We start from the raw sequence: 18484 nt of genomic DNA, 5'->3' as shown, positions 1-18484 counted from the left end.
AGGCTCACTGCCTTTAGTCTCTGTAGCTCTATGTTCCTCACTGAATGAGGCAAAGGAATCAAATATAGATAACACTGGTGGTGTTACATCCATTGTATGAATCTAAATGAGCAGACACACATGCTGGCCTAATGGTTCAGTCCTGGCACCAGGGAATTCTACTGATTATGGCATTTGTGGTTGTTCTTGTTGCCCTGGTTTGTGCCATCAGAAGAGCATAACATGCCATCAGGCTGAGTTATACTATGCAACAATCCCATTTGGGACACGAGCTGCAATTTGGAAATAAAATATTAGTGTGCTACCATTCTGTATTTTTCTGTGCTGCTGTGAACTTCAGTGTCTTGCTAATAAGAGAGGGCATTTATTTTATTTTGAATAGTCATTCAAACAGTTTTACATTTAATTTAAGTTTTTTTTTTGGGGGGGGGAAGAAAGTGGTGGAGTTTTTGCTTATTTGTTTTGCTTTTATTAAAATATTGTTAGTGTTTCAATAGAGAGATTTACCAAGATTAACTAATAGGGTCCCGTTTCAGACTCTTTTCTTTATTTGAATGATATAATCATTGCATGTGTTCTGTTTGGAGATGAGCAGGTTCATTTTTGTGAGTTATCTCTGATTTTGGCATTTATAGGCACAGGAATATATCTTTAAATACATAGTTCAATCTCGAAGATTATTCTCTATTGCTACTGGTGGACAAAATGAGGAGGAATTTCGCTGCTGTATTCAAGAGCTCCTTATGTCAGTACGCTTCTTCCTGTCTCAGGAGAGCAAAGGAACAAGTGCTTTATCCCAACTACAAGTAAGTTTTCTTGCTTATTGATATTTTCCACATCCAGTATAAAAAATGTATGCTTGTTCAGAAAGAAAATGTATTTTTGCTTGAGCAAAGTGGCATTTTCAACTTTCCATCATACAGTGTGAAATTTTCTTCTAAATATGCTTGGAATAGATAATCCTAAACATGATATTTTATTTTGAATTATAACAATTACATTGATGGATACAAATAAAACAGTTTTTTTGTTTTGGTCTTTTTACTGTTTAGTTTAACCACACTGACACTGAAGAATTTGAGCCATACAAAAACTAATATCAGAGTTTTTGTGCTGTACAGAAAATTTTTAAGTTTTGATGAACCATATATAATACTCAGATATCTTTATTTCATTTGAGACTACAAAAATGGGCTACTGCTAAAGTGTAGAGGCAAAACACACAGGAGACAGCTCTCTACATTAAATGTTCATAAATATACCATCCTCTTCACATGTTTCTGTAAACAGAAATGGTTAAGATCTTGTCAAGAATTAATATTTTTCAGATTGCTTTAGAAAACAGTTCCACCAAGAAAATGGCAAATCAGAGAGAACAGAGTTAGAAAGGTTTTTCTTCCATCTCATATCGTGTAAGCAGCTGGAGTCAAACGACAATAAAAGGATACAAACAATACATTTAGAATTCTTTTTTAGTATTTTTAACTCCCATTAGTCTGTTCAGCCACAAGTGTGGATGTGTAAGTAGCATTTCACGATCAGTAGGATTTAGAGAAAAAGAGGGTAATGTCAGTTTTAGCTTCTTTTCTCTGGCATTGTTCTCCTTTCTTTTACAGTGTTTTGTTTTAATATTCATCAATGACCTTCTAACCCATTTTAAAGATTGTTGAAGGGAACCAAGACTACAAGTGCTGCCTCAATCCAAAATAAAAATGTTCAGTATTTGAAAATTGGAAGATATTGAGGCTGTTACTTTACTTACCTTAAAACAAAGTAAACCAAAACAACTCCACACAAATATTTTTGTATCCTATCAGCTAGATTCTGCCATCCTTTAAAAAATTTTCTCTCACAGAGACATAAGTGTATTTAAAGAATAAATATTTTTATTTGGAGTTGAACTTTCACTTTGTCCTGGGAGAAATTACCAATCATTAGCTATTACTTAACGGAAATAGTCACAAGTGTAAGTTCGTTAATGAACGTGAGGCTATTAATTTTGAAGATAAGACTGTTTTTAAAGCTATTACCTACCCTTGAAACCAGGCATTTCTCTAGAGTTGCTTAAATTTCTGTAGTTATTTAAATTCCATAACTGTCAAAACTGTTCTGACTGTCCATTTTTGCCCTGTTCCTCTAGGCTGTGTTTCTCAGCTCATTCCCATCAGTGTACTCAGAACTTTTGAAGCTCTTTGATGTGAGAGAAGTGGCAAATTTGGTTCATGATGCTTTGGGCAGCTTGCCAACAGTGATGCATGGGGATGAATCCCTTCAAGCTGTTAAACTGCAGAGTATTGGGAAAACTGTGGAGAGTCACCTGTACACTAACCCAGGTAAGGTTGCTCTGGGTTGCCTGCAGATGAGGAGCTCAGACTGTGTGCTTTGTACCTTGGCCAGCAGGTGCTGAAGGGAATAGTGCTCATAAGAAACAATTCTTGAAGCACTGCTCTGTATAAGCTGCTCATTTACAAAAATACAGTTTTTTGAATTTAGTGATTTTTTTTCAGGGCAAAGATTCAAAAATAAGTTGTTTTTTTTTTTTTTAATCTACTGACAATATGTTGGTTAAGGAAGTTTGCCTTATGCTTTTTAAGTAATTACAAGGAAAAAACTTTGCTAAAATTATTTTTCTCCTTTTCCTCTTCTTTGGGGACAGTTCAGCAGATAGACTCTCACCCATTAACTCATGTTTTGTGTTCACTAGTTGAACACTTTGGACCATCCATTTTTTTAATGCAGCATAAAAATACTACACAAATGTGAATAATGCCTGGTGCATAAAGTATATAACAGCATTATTATTTGCTGTGCAGAAAAAACAACTGCTGAATGGTGGTGAGTCCAGCATTCTTGGTTTCTAAGTGAAACTCACAGAAGTAACCAAGTGTTAAATTGAGATGAATTAATTTTGAAATAAAATAATTAAAATAGAAAAAAGATGATAGAAGAAGGATTCTAATAAGTCTTTATTTACTCACCCATAGCCCTGAGAGCTACTTGGGTATTGGGTGATGGAGTTTAGTAGGAACAGTTACTTTCACCATCTAAAGCATTCAAGGTGAACACATTACAGTGATGAAAGCCCTGCAAAAACCACCAGTATATGCATAAATACTTTGGGATACTACAAAAAAAAATGAAGAGTTCTTTGAGCATATTTTTTACAACAGCTTTTAAAAAGTGGTTTTACTTTATAAATATGAGTTGAAAGAAATGGGTAAGGAGTACTGCATCCTGGTAATTGGCTTCATTCTGGCTGTGAAAACAGGTTACCCTCTCCCTTGGGAGTCCCCTCCTGAAGGGTCAGCTAGCTCTCCCTTGTGCCAATAGATCTGACCTCCAGTCTCTGGCTGGATGATGACATATTCATGGAGCAATATTAAGTATGCTCTCACTTATGTTTTTTATTTTTCACACTACTTAGGGACCAGGTAACATCATTGCCATTTTCCTCCCATTATCTCAGGTCAGCCTAAACAGGAGCTCCAATTATATGAACCTAATTAGTCACTTAATGCCATGTAAGGGACTCTTTGGAGGCTTTCTTGGAACTACTTTCAATTATATGACAATTTTTTTATGTTTGCTTTCTTTTGTAAAAAAAAAAAAAACCCAACAGATTTTTACTGAAATCCATTTTCATTATTAAGAAGTTGGTTTGGCTTTAAAAGCAATGAAACATTAAAGTTTACAAGGAGTGTGGGTTACACACATATAAAATACAAATTTCTTAGACCATGGGGAAACAGATGTGAAAAACATCAGGCAGTGATATAAGCTCCCAGTGTCCATGAGAGAAAGCTCAGACAAACACTTGCACTGTATAATTTTAATCATCATTGAGTTGAAGGGTGTTGTGGAGATCGTCGTCTTGCATCTTTGCCATCAGTGTTTCATCTCTTTAAAATACAAAAAATATGAATAGACTTCTCCTCAGTCCATGCCTAGAAGGAAGTCCTATTAAAATCCTCTTGGGAAAAATGAATACTGCACTGTATTATGGTAATGTGTAGTGTAAACTGTACATCTTAAGGGGAAGTTGTGGTTTGCTGCTGTGAAAAGAACTGATTTCTGTCTGCCAGATGAAGATAATGAATGCTGCAAACCACAGTGCCAGCTAATGCACTGAAAGTAAAAGGAACATAGGCAATAACAATTTAGTCAAATATCTGAAAATAAGAAGGGTGTTTCTTAGATAGCATTTTCTGTTATCTAGAGCTAACTTCCTTGCCTATCTAAAAAGACACAGATGACAATTTTCCTGACAGTTAAATTCGTCAGTACTTTTTTCCCCTTTGGCCTTTCTTCCAGCCTCCTGGGTATTTTGGTCTTTGGCCTCATCCCTCTTGATATTTTAAGAATGTCCAAACTGATGATCTACATATGCCTGTAACCAGAAGAATGTCTAACTTTGTTATTTCCCATATATCAGTAGTCTAGCATGCTTGTTTGCTTTCTCTTTTGCATTCAATATTAATATAGCTTCCTTTGAAGAAGAGTTAAATCTGTTTAGCTGGAAAGAGTTAGGGCCAGTAACGGAGAGCCATATCTTGAACCATGTCCATCTTGACATGGTTAAACAGGAATTGACAGAACTCCAGCTGTTTTTTTAATCTAAGGGCACTTCTTTGAGCTTGCAAAATCAATAGCTGTGAAAATGTGAGATGCGTAAGTGGAACACCTGGGTTTTGTCCTCCAAAAAGAATGAGTTTTTTTGGAATCATCACTGATACAACATGTCAACATGTTAGCAGTAGAGTCATTATGTTCATAGGTAAAATCCTACGAAAAAGAAAACCTCATATTGATAAAGCCTGTGTTTCAGCTAATTCATAAGCTGTGGTGCAGTTCTTTACCATATGAAAATTGTTGTTACATGGAAGAAACTTTGTGTTTTCCCAGAACATGAGGTTTTGAACTTCTGTGCAAGGGTAGTTCCGTAGGACTTTTCCTTTTAAGGAGGCAAACTGTTCAAAGCAGATAGAGGAGAGCTTTCATTCTATGACCATTTATACTATATAGATCTATCAGTTATATTATGAAGCTAGGAAAAATCCCAAGTTGATGCTTGATTTCATATGTTGATTTTAATGTGATTATTTTACATATAACTATTCCTTTTCTTTGTTTTGCTGTTTTCTTTAATTACATAGAATCCCACAGTTAATGGATTAGAGACATGTTAATTGTCTTTTTGTTTTTGTTCTGAGATTGAGTGAATTAGTTCATCTAAGAATGGCATTCTGTATATTACAAGAGAAGGTACATTTAAGAAACTTTATGTTTCAGTAGTCATTCAGAGACAAATACCTGATACAGTCAGTAAGGACGTTTAATATCTTTAAACTGCCTTGTGTAAAAAATGTTGTTACATGTTAGACCTCCTATGGGAATGAAAAAAAGTAATGAGCAAGTTCAGGAAATGGTACCATTAGCTGATAAGGAGGTTTAATTCTAGAAGTTAGGTATTATGATTTCCCTCTTATTCCACTGTTTTTCAAAATACTCAAATCTTCTCATTAATGAGACTCATAAGATATCTCAGTAATCACTGCAAGCTAATTGATTGTTATAAAAATGCAAAAAGCCTATCACTATTGAAAGTGTTGATACAAATCCTGAATTCAGTTTGTTTAAAATACATTAATCTTTAACACAGTTTTGAAAAAAGAGTAAATCTTTTCAAAACATAAAGGGTTTACACATTGATCCATAGCACTGTTTTCAAGAACTCCATGATCTTTTTCAGATTAATTAGTGTTGTTTAATTTGCCTTCCACAGCCATATACTATTCTTCTGCATATTATATTTGTTTGTGTATATGTGCCTCTCTATGCACCTGTGGACATGTATCTATGTGATAGATAGATGCATATTGCATACAGAAATTCAGTCTGTGAAAATTATGCTTTTGATCAGTGGCTTGTTTTTAGGCCACAGGAGGACTTTCTGAGCCATGCCTGTGTTTTCCTTCTGCCCTACAGGCAATTTTTTTCTTTCAAGTGAAAACAGTTCCTGTCTACAAGTTGTGAGTTAGTTTCCCTCCTAACTGTTCTGAGAATAGTGACATCTCCATGCAGCCAGAGAACAGGCATATATGTTTGGTTTGGGAATTGCAGTGGTAGCTGCTTTCTTGGCTTAAGTATTTTCTTCTCCTGACATCCTTAAGTCCAGTATTTAATCCAAACAAATTAAATCGGTCAAGTAAAACTACCAAAACCAAGAGCAACATCCTTGTTTCTTATTGTTCAAGGAGTGTGCTGTTTGTTTGTTTAAAAGGTTCAATTTTTCCAAACAGGATGAAGCTTTGACCATCTGTTTAGCTACAGTAATTGAAATTAATATCATCTTTCAAAAGTAATCTTTAAAGTATACTAGACTGAAGAAAACATGTCTCTGCAGATGCTTTACCACTATATGGAAATTAAGGAGAGAAGACATTCTGTGTATTAAATGTTAATGTTGTATAGGAAAGTCACAAGGATTGCCCAGAGTCTAAGATTGCCCTCTTTCTAATTATGCCAAGCACATACTTGAAAAGCTCTGTGTCATGATTTTTTCCTTGTCTTTCTGTATAATATTTGTAAAGGGCAAATATTAGCATTTTAAACAGTCAGCTAATTTGACTTCCTGCGTAGAAGAAAAATTAGGACAGTGACTGATGGCTCAGAGTTCTGATTATTACACCATTCCTTGTGCTCATTAATTTTTCTGTATCCAGTGGCTGACATTGCAGCTGACAATTAGCAAGAGGAAGAGTAACCCGAGACAAATATTCTTCAAACTTTCTCACCTAGGCCTTGGTTTGTGTCAGAGGTGAATGAGCCAGCTCTCCTCCTCTGTAATACCACTACATCTCTCCACCTAAATAGATCAAGACAGAAGTAAATTTAGATTCTGGGCTTATAAGGACTATAGCTAAAGCTGTGTTATATGTGGTGGTTGTTTCAAAAACTGCCACTACTGCCCCACATGTATAGTTGCAAGTCATTGTAAGATGCTTCTTGCTAGTCCATTTGGTCTGATAAAACAGAGCTTCTGATAATTTTATGAAGCTTTTGCAAAAATGGGATGCTTGAAGCAGTTGAATGATGATGCTCAGTTTTGCCTGAGATACCTCAGGTCACATTATGTGTAAGAGTTGGCTATTTATGAGTCCAGTGTTGCTACATGTAGATTTTTGGTCTTCAAAATGTAGTTCATAATGCTGTGCTAACATGTTAGCAGTGCACAGCGTAGATGGCACCTGAGGTTAGGTGCCAAATGCTGTGTGGGCTCATCAGGAAGCTATCTAGAGTTAACCAAGAAGAAACACCTTGGCACAGGGCTGCTTCTGGTTTCTTCTGCACTTCTGGCCTGAGGGATTTGATTTGTAGCTACAAGAGAGGACCTGTGGCCCAAACAATCATGCTATACATGAAATGTGTCAAAGAGCTACTTTTAGTGTTCTGTGATGTTTGTGCAGCTGAGTAGTGATTGGATTGAGCTTTCTATCACCTGCTTGCCAGCAAAATACCCCAAGCACAGAATCACAGGCTGGTTTACACAGTGAACCCTTCATCTTGTCTCTTGATGCTGGATTGCCAGATAGTCAAGAATCCAATACAAGTAAGGCCAAAGAGAACGCAGGCAAAAGGAGCCATCCCCTGAGTCTTTTTTATACAAATAGAAAGGTCCTGCTTTATTGCTTCAGCTGAAGGCATTAGCTGTGTTTTTTCATCCAGCAGGAATCAATAAGCAGATTTAGCAGTGGGGATCAGAAGGTGTCACTTTTCTAACCCCAGGTCTGCACGTTCACCATTTCCTTGCCCAGTTAGCCTCTGACCCTAGAAGTCTTGCAGTGGATGGGTCAGTGGCAGCTGTGAACACTTGACATCTCAGAACACTGGGGACAACACTTGGCTAAGCCAAGTTCTGAGGTAGAGAAAAAAAAGATGCTGCCTTGGTTTTGTTGAGAAACTTCCCCCCATTTGTGGTGCCACAGGCAGACAGAAAGTCTCAGGCCAGTCCTGATGAAAACCTGCTGAGACATTTGCAGAAATAAAGAGTCACTGGAGAGAGTGTATTTATTGTCCAGTGTTGTGTTTTTGTACCACTGGTTTTCAGTTGACTAGTGGTCATTTGCCTACTGCCTTCCTGCCTTTGTTTGTTATTTTCTTTAGTAGGAAGATACAGAGGTACACCTGAATTAATAATAAGTATGGAACACCCATTTCTAAAAGAGTAGGCAAGCTTTTATTTCAAAAATATGAACATACCTAAACAGTGTGTACAAATGGGCTTGCCCATATGATTTGTCTTTTGTTATACAGATGACTAGACGGCGAAAACAAGGGAATAGTAAAACGTTACAAGATTAGTGCTGTGTTTCAGTAAGTGAAAAAAACATTAAACAAATAAAATCTCAGAATAAATATATCTTCTTCTCCCTCATGGAAAAAATAGAGGAAATAATTGAGGGAGAAAAAAGTGTTTATAGAAAGTGTAATCCACAAATAATACCTGCTTGGCAAAATTGTTTTAAAAGAGTAATTTTCCAGTTAGCGAAATCAATTTTTAACACATAATTGCATTAATGAACAAAGGGAGCAGATGAGTATATTATTATAATGCAGCTTATAATAATTAAAATTTTAATAGAAGAAATTATTCAAGTACATTTCTATGGGAATATAATTTCTTAATTACGGAAAAGATTTTAAAACAACAACAAAATGAAGAAAGGTAATATCCTTCCCATTTATCAAGTTGTGAATAGGTGTTTAAAGTGTTATCACAAGTGTAAGTATTAGGGTTCTTCCGCCTTAATATTGTCTTTAATTGTAATAAAAGGAAGCAGAAATAAGTAGCATGTTAATGATGTTCTTGCATAATTTTGAGCGAATTCAGGACTGCAAATAACACCAAAGAACTGTGATTAGAAAATGAAATAGTGGAAAGGCAAATTATTTTATGTCGACATCAATAGTCTAAGTTGCTGATACTCAGTAGGAGTGAGGAAACTGGAAAGGTGAAAATTCGGAAAGAAACCTGAAAATACTGCTGCTTGTCTGTAAAATAGAACTCTTGTAAAATAACATAAGTTCCTGATGAAGTCTGTCATAACTTTGGTGTATAAATGGATCCTGTCACATGGCAGGAACACTAGAGCATAAATTCTCATAGTTCTATTTTATTTTGTATTATTTTATTCTGGATGACAGTTCAATAAATACTTAAAATTTATTTTATATGTAGCATATTCCATGCAGTGATGTTTTTCTTCATCCATAATATATAGTTGTTTACAGCATATTATTTCCTCTTCAAACATTTGCTTATGATGTGAAGTAAAAGCTTCTGCTTGTCAAAAATGTTGGTTAAAGCAAGCAAAAGCTTCTGCTTAGAATATATTCTTCAATAGTTTTGGACTGAAGACATATTTTATATATGTATTAAAATTAAATTACTCTATGAGAGCTCCTATTCATTAAATTTTTAATTTTTTCCAGATTCTCGATGCATTCTTCTTCCAGTAGTTTTACATCATCTCCACATGCATTTACAGGAGCAGAAGGACCTTATAATGTGTGCCCGTATCCTTAGCAACATATTTTGCCTCATCAAGAAGAACAGCTCAGTGAGTAAACACCATGTCACATCCACTTGACCTTCTTTATATGGCTCAGTGACATTTAATGACACAAACTGGACCTTGCCCAAAAGCATTTTAAAGAGTTCTCGCTGTAATGAATCTACATAAACGTGTCATTTTGATTTTTTCATGATCCATTTCTTTCCATGCATGAGTATTTTAATTGTATCATATGATGTCTGACAAGCTTTTGCACAAGCTTCTTGAGCCTTGTGTTGGAAAGAAATGTCTACTTTTAGGATCATTTTCTAATGTGGTCTGTATATTCTTAGGGGACACAGGATATAGGTAAAGAGATTGATATGAGTATTGCAGGGGGGATTGCACTTGGCTGTTAGTTGATAAACTGTGGCTGATTTCTGATGTTTGTCAATGAATGTGTGAAAGCTGCATAGGAGAGCATGCTTAGACAAGTGTATTGCAAATGGGAAGGTGATGATAGGTTCTCACAGACAACAGGATATAAGACAATTAAAACCAGGCATTGCCTGCAATTAGTGCAATGCATGCATGTCAAGGCCAGCATACATTACTTTGTGATGCATTAGTGAGAACTCCTTTATGTGCTTCTTCATTTCATACCACTTTCAGCAATTAAAGTTGTTCTGTCAGTACTTTGATAATGGATGTGGCTTGCACCTTTGGCACTGTAACAACGTATTCCTTCCAGCTGCTTCTGGACCTGGAGTATAGAACCTCATCACAAGATAAAGTGATAGATACTAAGGCAGACCTGTGGTTTTGGACTGGGAAAAAGGTTTACATATCTGATCTGAATTTCAGAAGATCTTCCATTTGGAGTCACGAGACCCAAGATGTACACAATTACAAGTTGATATCTACATAAAACTCTCCTGAATGTTCAGGATATGCAGCTACTACATTTAATATTCTTTGAGTAATTGAGACTGTTAACAACCTGGTGACTTTTACATGGTTTTTGGTACATCAGTACAGAACTTCAGTCCTTCTGTTAAAATCAAGATAATTTAGAGACTGAGGGAACAAGTGAATTTGCAGTAAGGCAGCTTTGAAAATTAAAGCTGTTGTTCATTCCAAAAGTAGTTTGTAGTAGTAAAGAGAAGGGTCCTCATGGTGGATGCAGTTCCTAAAAATACTGTGTATTGTCTGTTTTCATAAGAAGCCAGTTTAACAGCTCTTTGATGCTAGATGAAGTGACAGAGAACATGGCTTGACAGTAGATTCAACTTGAGCCCAAAAAGGAATTTTGCGTTTTGTTACAAATCATATGCTTTAGGGTGCCTAGGAAGAAAAATTAAACAAAAGAAAAAACTCAAATCACTCCAATACCTCAGTGTCAGTAAAGCTGATCTATTTGTTTGTCAGTTGAGTTTTAGCTTGGTTGTGTGCATTTGATTATGAAGTGTTTCTTTCTGTAAAGAGCCATGTTAAACAATGGATAAAATTGCTCAGCTTAAGATGGTTTCTGGTGCAGTGGAGACTTAAAACAGTCTTGAAGCAGGGAAAACATTTCTATCTGAATTTAAAAGGAAAAGTAACTACAACTTGACTTTATCAAGTGTTTTCATGCTGGTAACTGAGGTATTCATGGTCTGTTTTGGCAGTGAATGCTTTGATTCCTTTGTTTTGATGTTGTGTACAAGCAATTGTGGGCTCACATAAATGACTAATTTGTTTGTGCTACTCAGCTGCTGGGAAGCGGCGTAGCTGGGCCTTATGGATGAAGCAGGTCCTAAAGGTTGAGCACCATCTGCTTATTTCTGGTGATAGTTTCAAAGTGCAAAACAGGATTTTGCTTTTTGGATTTTAAGCCTTTCTTGGCAATTTCCCCAGAAGATAGATGAGTGTTACCTATGAAAATCTTGCCAAAAAAGTTTTTGTATATTATTTACTGCTTTCTTCCAAACGTCAACTGAAAATAGAGCTGTGCTAATTTGATGAATACTTACATATTCCAAGTCATCCCTGTAAACATCCTCTGTGGTGTAATTAATGGAAAATTTTTGGGAAAAATGAATGAATGAAACAATTTCTGAATTACAGAATAGTCCTGGTTTCTTGAATGTTGTGTTCATAATGAAACTGTAATTTGTTTCTAAAATTGCATCAAAGGAATTATGCTTGTGGTCGTATTTCTCTTTTAAAATCTTAAATGTTTTATTTATTATTTAAGGAAAAATCAGTCCTGGAAGAAATTGATGTGATTGTAAACAGTCTGCTAGATATTCTGTTAAGGACCATACTAGAGATCACCAGCCGACCACAACCATCAGGCTCTGCTCTGCGCCTCCAGTTTCAAGATGTGACTGTAAGTTTCTTGCAGTGAAAGAGCTCACAATTGTCACTAGTTGGACTACTAGATTTGTGAATATATTGTCTTTATGTTCTAATTCACGGTGTTAGACTTTGTGTATAAAAGAGAGAATGAGGAAGACAATGAAAACCTTTCTTGAATTCCACTCATTTTTAGTGGAAAGAGCAATTTTTTTCATTAAGTTTATTTATAGACTTTGACCAAAAAAAAACCCAAAGCAAAGCAAAAAAACAAGCCCAAAAGATAACATTTCTTTTGAAACTTTCAGGTTAATAATGATTTCAGTATGTTCCTTTTGTTTGCAATATGATAGCTTTCTGAAACTCTCCTTCAGTTTGAATTCCTGAAAATAGAAGAGTATCGATCAATAATAGTTCCTAAAAGGCATACATTTTTTCATTATGAAACAGCTCTAAAGATGCCTGCAGAATCTGTGATAACTTGTACTAATCTAAATTTATTACTTGAGAAGCATTTTGTTGTTCTCTGGGCTGAGTATTTGAGCTTTGTTTTTTGTCACATGAAGCTGAGCATACAGGATAGATTTAGAAGATTAGCAAATGATGTTTTGGTGAGCCTGCTATAACAACACATAGAAATTAGAAGGTTGAAATACAGGCATTTACAGAAAAGTCTGTGATGAGCACTGATCAAATAAAATGAAGTGTTATTTTGCTTTGTTTGCAGCAAGGTTTTCACTTTGCTTTTCAAGGGAAAATTGGTTCTAATATAGCCAGGGATGTGACCCCAAGATGTGACGGGTTAGCATTTTGTGCAGAAAACATACTATGCTGAGTGATTTACCATCTCATTATACATTTATTAACTAATTGCTCAGTGTTTACACTGTAACAGTTTTTGTTAATGAATAGGGGGTTGCTTTTCAAACCAGAATTTCCTCTGAGATCAAACATTTCAAAATCATTTAATAGCTGCAGAAAAAAATGTGTTGTCGGGGTTTTTTTCTTGTTTTCTTTTTAACTTTAGACCCACAGAGGGCAAAGTGTATATGGAGTATTTTATGGAGCTGACCAAGCTCTGTAATGGGATAACATCACGCTTTAATCACTGTGGTTCAACAGCAATTTACATCTATGAGTTTGGGAGAGTTTTTTTCTTTAAATTACAAAATTGCAAACGTGTGCCTTGTGGCATATCCTGCTACCACTAGAAAATCTAAAATGAAGAAAGGGTGGTAGTGTTAAACTGTTAGTGTAGCAAAGCTCTGATCTTATTGGTTTCTTTTGAGCTGTCCCATTGCAGATTAAGTTTTCATTAAACACCATGGCAGCCTAATTCTTTTGCACCATAAAAAATGAGACTCTGAAAGTGCTTTCAAGTTGCAAAATTTTTTTTTGTGCATCAGAAAGGCTATGTTATTGTCACTGCAGGCTCCCAAAGAATACTTAATGTGGAAGTGACTCACAGCACAGCATAAGGCAATTATATACATTTATGTAGAAATATCATGCAGTATGGGCTTCTGGCAGCACACGGAGCCATATTCTTGGAACTATTTGTAGAGCACGTATGATAAAGTACTCAATGGGAGTGCAGCAGTAGAATCTGTTCCAGTATGTTACCATTATTTCAAGCTGCATGTGTCATTAAAAGTTCTTTGTGAGATGTACCATGGGACCACACTTGATAAAATTCTGTCATAGTTTTGAATGAGACATAGTTTTCCTTGTGGAATTAGTCCCAAACCCATCTGAGTGTGGTCTCCTAGGCCCATGTGTTGCTCTTTTTCTTCATAAACAGCATCAAATCTGGCAGCTCTGGGCTTTGTGCTGCCATGACTCCACCATTTCTTTCAGGCATCTTTGGTACCTGGATAACACCATTTAATTTTCAGTGAGCAGTCTTGTTCAATGGTAACCTGCAAGATGTGTGTGATGCTTTAAACTGAGCATGAAGCAGAACACGGCTTCAGGGTGTCAGTGTTACAGATGATGCATTGACAAACATGGAATTTAATGCAATGGTGCAAGTGAAATTTCTGGTTTGGTTTGTCACTGAATTAGACCTTTGGACTTCCTTAAGGAAAAAAAATGCATTTGCATCTAAGGAATTGGAAGAAAGCAGTCGAATTAAAGTGAACATTAATTGAAATTTTAAATTCAAAGTACTTTTAAATTGATTTCAGATCTTGGTTGTTCAGTTGCTCAGAAGCTAAATGAACTGCAATTTAATTGAAAGCTCCATGGTTTTTAATAATGGGCTCCTTAAATAAGACATAAAAAATGACTTTAGGAATCTACCTAAGTGATTTTAGTGTATTTTGACACTGGAATTGGACCCTGTATCTTTTTTATCAAGGTTATGTGTGTGGAATTTGCTTTTGTGCATGATTTGAAAGTTAATCTGTGGCCAACACTGACAGAAATCCTACAACATACATTCTTCTGTTGAGTTCAACAAATGAAGCTGAATGTGCATTGCTATTTTAAAAACCAGCCTATATAGCTACCTACATTCAAATTAAAAGCTCAGATTTAGAAGTCAGTTAACAATTAGCTGAAGTTGATACTTTTATACTTTTGTAACACTAATCTGTCAGCTGTAATAGTACAGTTCTCTATAATAAGTTGTGATTTTAATATACTACTATATAAGTTGAAACAAATGTGGAAACATAGAAGAAAGGTGATTAAAAAGGACTGCTTAAAATGCCTAGGCAGGAAAGGAATTTTGTCACTCAAGCTAGCAATTGGGTATACAGATATTTACAGGACAGCAGCTGTAACCTTTATGTTTATGCCCAGAGCATGAATATTTAGAGATTTTGTAGCCTTAGGATATTGTTCTGAGACTGTGATTTTATGTTTCTATGAATGCTATGCTTACTGTAAAACAAGGGGAAGTGAGAAATTTAGAATCATTACTTCAGTGTAGAAGTATCACCACGTTGCCAGTGAAAGCCATCACCTCACACATGACCAAGTGTAGCAGGTATAATCACAAATGAATTAGGCCTTCCAATGTAAAATCCAGAACAGCTGTTCTGTGACATTCCTTTGAAAACATACTTCTTTTTAATCTTATTTTCTGTTTTTAATCAAAGATGGAGGGAAATCTTCCTAACATTTGATTTGGCAAACCAATGAAAGACACCATTTTAAAGTACTGTTATCACATATCTGTTTTCTCAGTCTCATTCTCCATTCCTGGTACAGGCAGAAATATATTTCCCATTTTTTAGCAAGCTTGTAAGATTTCAGAATTGTTCCTTCTAAGCATTGGGATGCAAACCAGACCTTTGACTCTTTCCTGTCCTCATCCATTCTGCAGTCAGACCTGACTGATACCATTCAGTGTTTCTTCCCAGTCCCAAAAGTGAGTAAGCACACAGTAAAGGGTGAATGGGAGAACCTGTTCCTCCCTATAATGCCTTGGTTGGTTGACTGCTCACTGGAGATACCCAGTGAAGTTCTCTGCTCTTTCAATGAGAAATTCTTCTGTAAGCCCAAAGAAATTTCTGGTCAAAACATTTTTGAAGTTTTTTCAGTCCTACAAATGAATGTGTTTTTTGACAAATCTTGGCTTTTTGAGATGGCAGAATGTTTTTAAAAATACCCAGCTAATTCCAGTCATTTCTTCCCTAAAGGAAAACAATAGCATTCTTCCCAGAATTCTTGCAAAATATGTTTGTTTATATTTGTTTCAAAGCTGAGTTGATTAAAGAGGTTCTAATTTTAGCAGTCTAAGTAATTTGTTTAAAAACAGATACAAGGAAAACAAATCACAAATAAAAATTTTACTGGTTTAGCTCTGCTGGAACTATTTAAAATTGATTTTTCTAAACAAGTAAAATCCATTTAGGGAAAAATATTTCCTTAAAAGGGAAGGAAGTGCAATCAATGTATTTTCACAAAATGTGGAGATGAAGCCTAATTGTGGATTAATTTCCCTTGCATTTGTTAATTATTTTGAAGTGTTTATATTATAAGAGTTTAAGCTCAAGTGCAGAAAACATTATAATATTTCTCCTCTTGGCTTATCTGAACAGGGAGAATTTGTCTCCTGTTTACTGTCACTCTTGCGACAAATGACTGATAGACACTATCAACAGCTTCTTGATAGCTTCAACACAAAGGAAGATCTGAGGGTGAGTAACAGAACTGTTTTTCTACTTGCTTAGGCCTTTTTATTTCTCTTTTTGATTTATCTCCCTTTGAGATATCCCTGTGCTTTGATGAATTGCTTCAGTATTTAAATGCAATGTGTTTTACAGATTAGCTAACTATTGCACACCTCTTCTTGGGAACTTGAGTCCACTCTTGCAGTGGGGCAAAGCTGTTATTGCTTCTACGTTGACAGCAGAGAGAAGATGGATGGAGGGAACTATAAAATTGCTTTAAAGCCATGAACTTAGCCTCCAAACCTCTTTTAAAAATATTGTCAGTCTAAGGTTACACTGCTCTTATTTGATTCTTACTGTCAAGCGATTGGGGAATTTTATGTTTGGCTTATTATAGTTGCTTATTTTTTTCATTCATTAAATTATGTATGGCAATAGCAAACATGTAGTTTGAGAAATGCATAATCAACTAACTCTTCATTTTTCTTAGCTGTGCAGCATGTCCACTGGCAGGAGGATGTGTCAGACTTATAATGTCTGTCTGCTCATTTCAATCATAGAAAAGAATTGCTGTGGAGGTCTTTTAAGGCAGCTTCTACCAGTTTCATTAATTGAGTTACTGGGTTTGTGGAGATGCAACATTTTTAATTCCTTTAGGGAGGAGTGGTGGGATTAAAAAAAATTCTTGAAGTTAAGATTTCCTGCATAAATGTATACACTAAGATTTCTATTTTACTGGATCCTGGAGTTACATAGTACCAAATTTGATGCACACGAAAAAATCTTGAGTAAGCATTAATACACGTTATTCAGCCAGTAATCATGCCTTAATGTGATAATATATTTTAGGTGTTACTCCTGAATTACCATTTGATATACTCAAGTGCTTCCCTGAAGAGGGGAGTCTAGTCATGGTGTAATTTCAGATTTACTTAAATTCCTGATAGCTGCTTAAAGCTGAAGAGAGCATACCATTTGTGAGTGCCCTTTCTTTGAGTGAGGTGGTCATGTAGAGCTTGACAGATAGAAAATGTGGCTAAGAAGTTATCATAAATCAAGAGCACTACCTAGGAGTTGTAGAGGGTGAACGATTTTTATATAAGCATCTGTTTTCACCTAGCATAGTTGCTATCCTCAGCCAATTTTTAGTAAATACTGTGGAACCTAGGCATTTTTTAGTGGAAATATTTTGCCTTTTGTGTGAGTTCTGAACAGGTATTCTTAAAGGTTTCAAGCTTTATTTCTGTTTGATATATGTGTTTTATCAATAATACAGTGTTGAGTTTATTCAGACTTTTCTTCCTTCTAGAATATGAAAAATCTCAAGAATTAATGTTTGAATGGTGTTTGATTTGACACATTTAAATTCCCTACCCCCCACTCCCCGCTCATACCCTACTATTATGCAGAGACATATGGAAAGCAGCTGTAGCTGGTGTCATCATCTATCACAACGGAGGTCTTAAGAACTTGAGTCCAGAGTTTGTTATTTCCATTTAGATCTTATTGAATCAGCATCAGCTCAACCAGTGATTCAGTGGTAGTTGTCTGATCATCATCAATGCAGCATTTCTTTTCTTCTGAATCTTAAATAATATATTGGTTTTTTTCCCCTCACTTGGAAATATTAAATATCACTGAGAGCAAGAGGGAAGGATGAGAGCTAGTGTGTGAGACCAACACTGCTATTAATCATGAGGTGATTTTGTATGACTAGGCTATCTAAACCATCTTGCTACTTCCTTTTTTATATTTCTGCTTTGATTGCCAAGTGTGGAATTTTCTTTGCTTTAAGATATCTTAGAAAATTTTATCAATCAGTATGGCTAAATGAAAATTAAAAAGATAGAAATATCATTGATAAGATGATGATGATCATCTGAGATGCTTTAGAAGCTGAATTAGTAGCCTTAGTTAATCTAGTGGCTAGTTGGGATTTAAATTTCAGTGATAACTACCATCAGCTTGCTGTATTTCTGACTCCTTATTTTGTCCCTACCAAAGCGGTATCAAAGTGAGTTGGGTCTTCCTTGAAGCCACATTATGAGTTACAGATCTGATACGAGGTTTACAAGGGACTTATCTTTCTTACAAGGGAATGTAACCTAGGCCTTTGAATTGCTTTGTGCTGTTTTTTTGCTTTAGCAAAAGATATATAACAGTTTAATGGTTACAGGCATCTATAGTAAATGATTAGGCACTGATAACACATGGCACTTAATCTTTCTTCCAGACTAATTCTCAAGGTGACCATGCCAATACTTGCATAAATGTATATTTGCACAGCATTTGTGATACATCTGATATTAATAAAAATACTCCTACCAAACAACTTCTCCAAACAAAAATTCACTGATGAAATTACTTGCAAAGGTTTTGCAGCTTGGTTTTTTTTTTTTAAAGCAGTCTATACCAAACTTACTAAAGGCTGTTTCCAGCTTGTTAAAGAAAGAAAAGCAAAATGGAGACTTT

The 18484-nt window shown here is 35.5% G+C and overlaps 1 protein-coding gene across 1 annotated transcript in view; it reads left to right on the top strand.

Annotated features, from left to right (window-relative positions):
* LOC131592193 (dedicator of cytokinesis protein 4) overlaps positions 1-18484 on the top strand; it is a 226090-nt gene that overhangs the window by 150472 nt on the left and 57134 nt on the right. The window contains exons 22-26 of the mRNA XM_058863535.1: positions 636-806; positions 2141-2333; positions 9493-9620; positions 11791-11925; positions 15941-16039. Of these exons, the coding sequence (XP_058719518.1) occupies positions 636-806; positions 2141-2333; positions 9493-9620; positions 11791-11925; positions 15941-16039 (726 nt within the window). The remainder of the gene's footprint in view (positions 1-635; positions 807-2140; positions 2334-9492; positions 9621-11790; positions 11926-15940; positions 16040-18484) is intronic.

The sequence above is a fragment of the Poecile atricapillus genome, chromosome W, assembly GCF_030490865.1.
Source record: "Poecile atricapillus isolate bPoeAtr1 chromosome W, bPoeAtr1.hap1, whole genome shotgun sequence".
Lineage (NCBI taxonomy): Eukaryota > Metazoa > Chordata > Aves > Passeriformes > Paridae > Poecile > Poecile atricapillus.
Note: the sequence above shows the minus strand (reverse complement) of the source record. Positions and strands in the feature narration are given on the sequence as shown.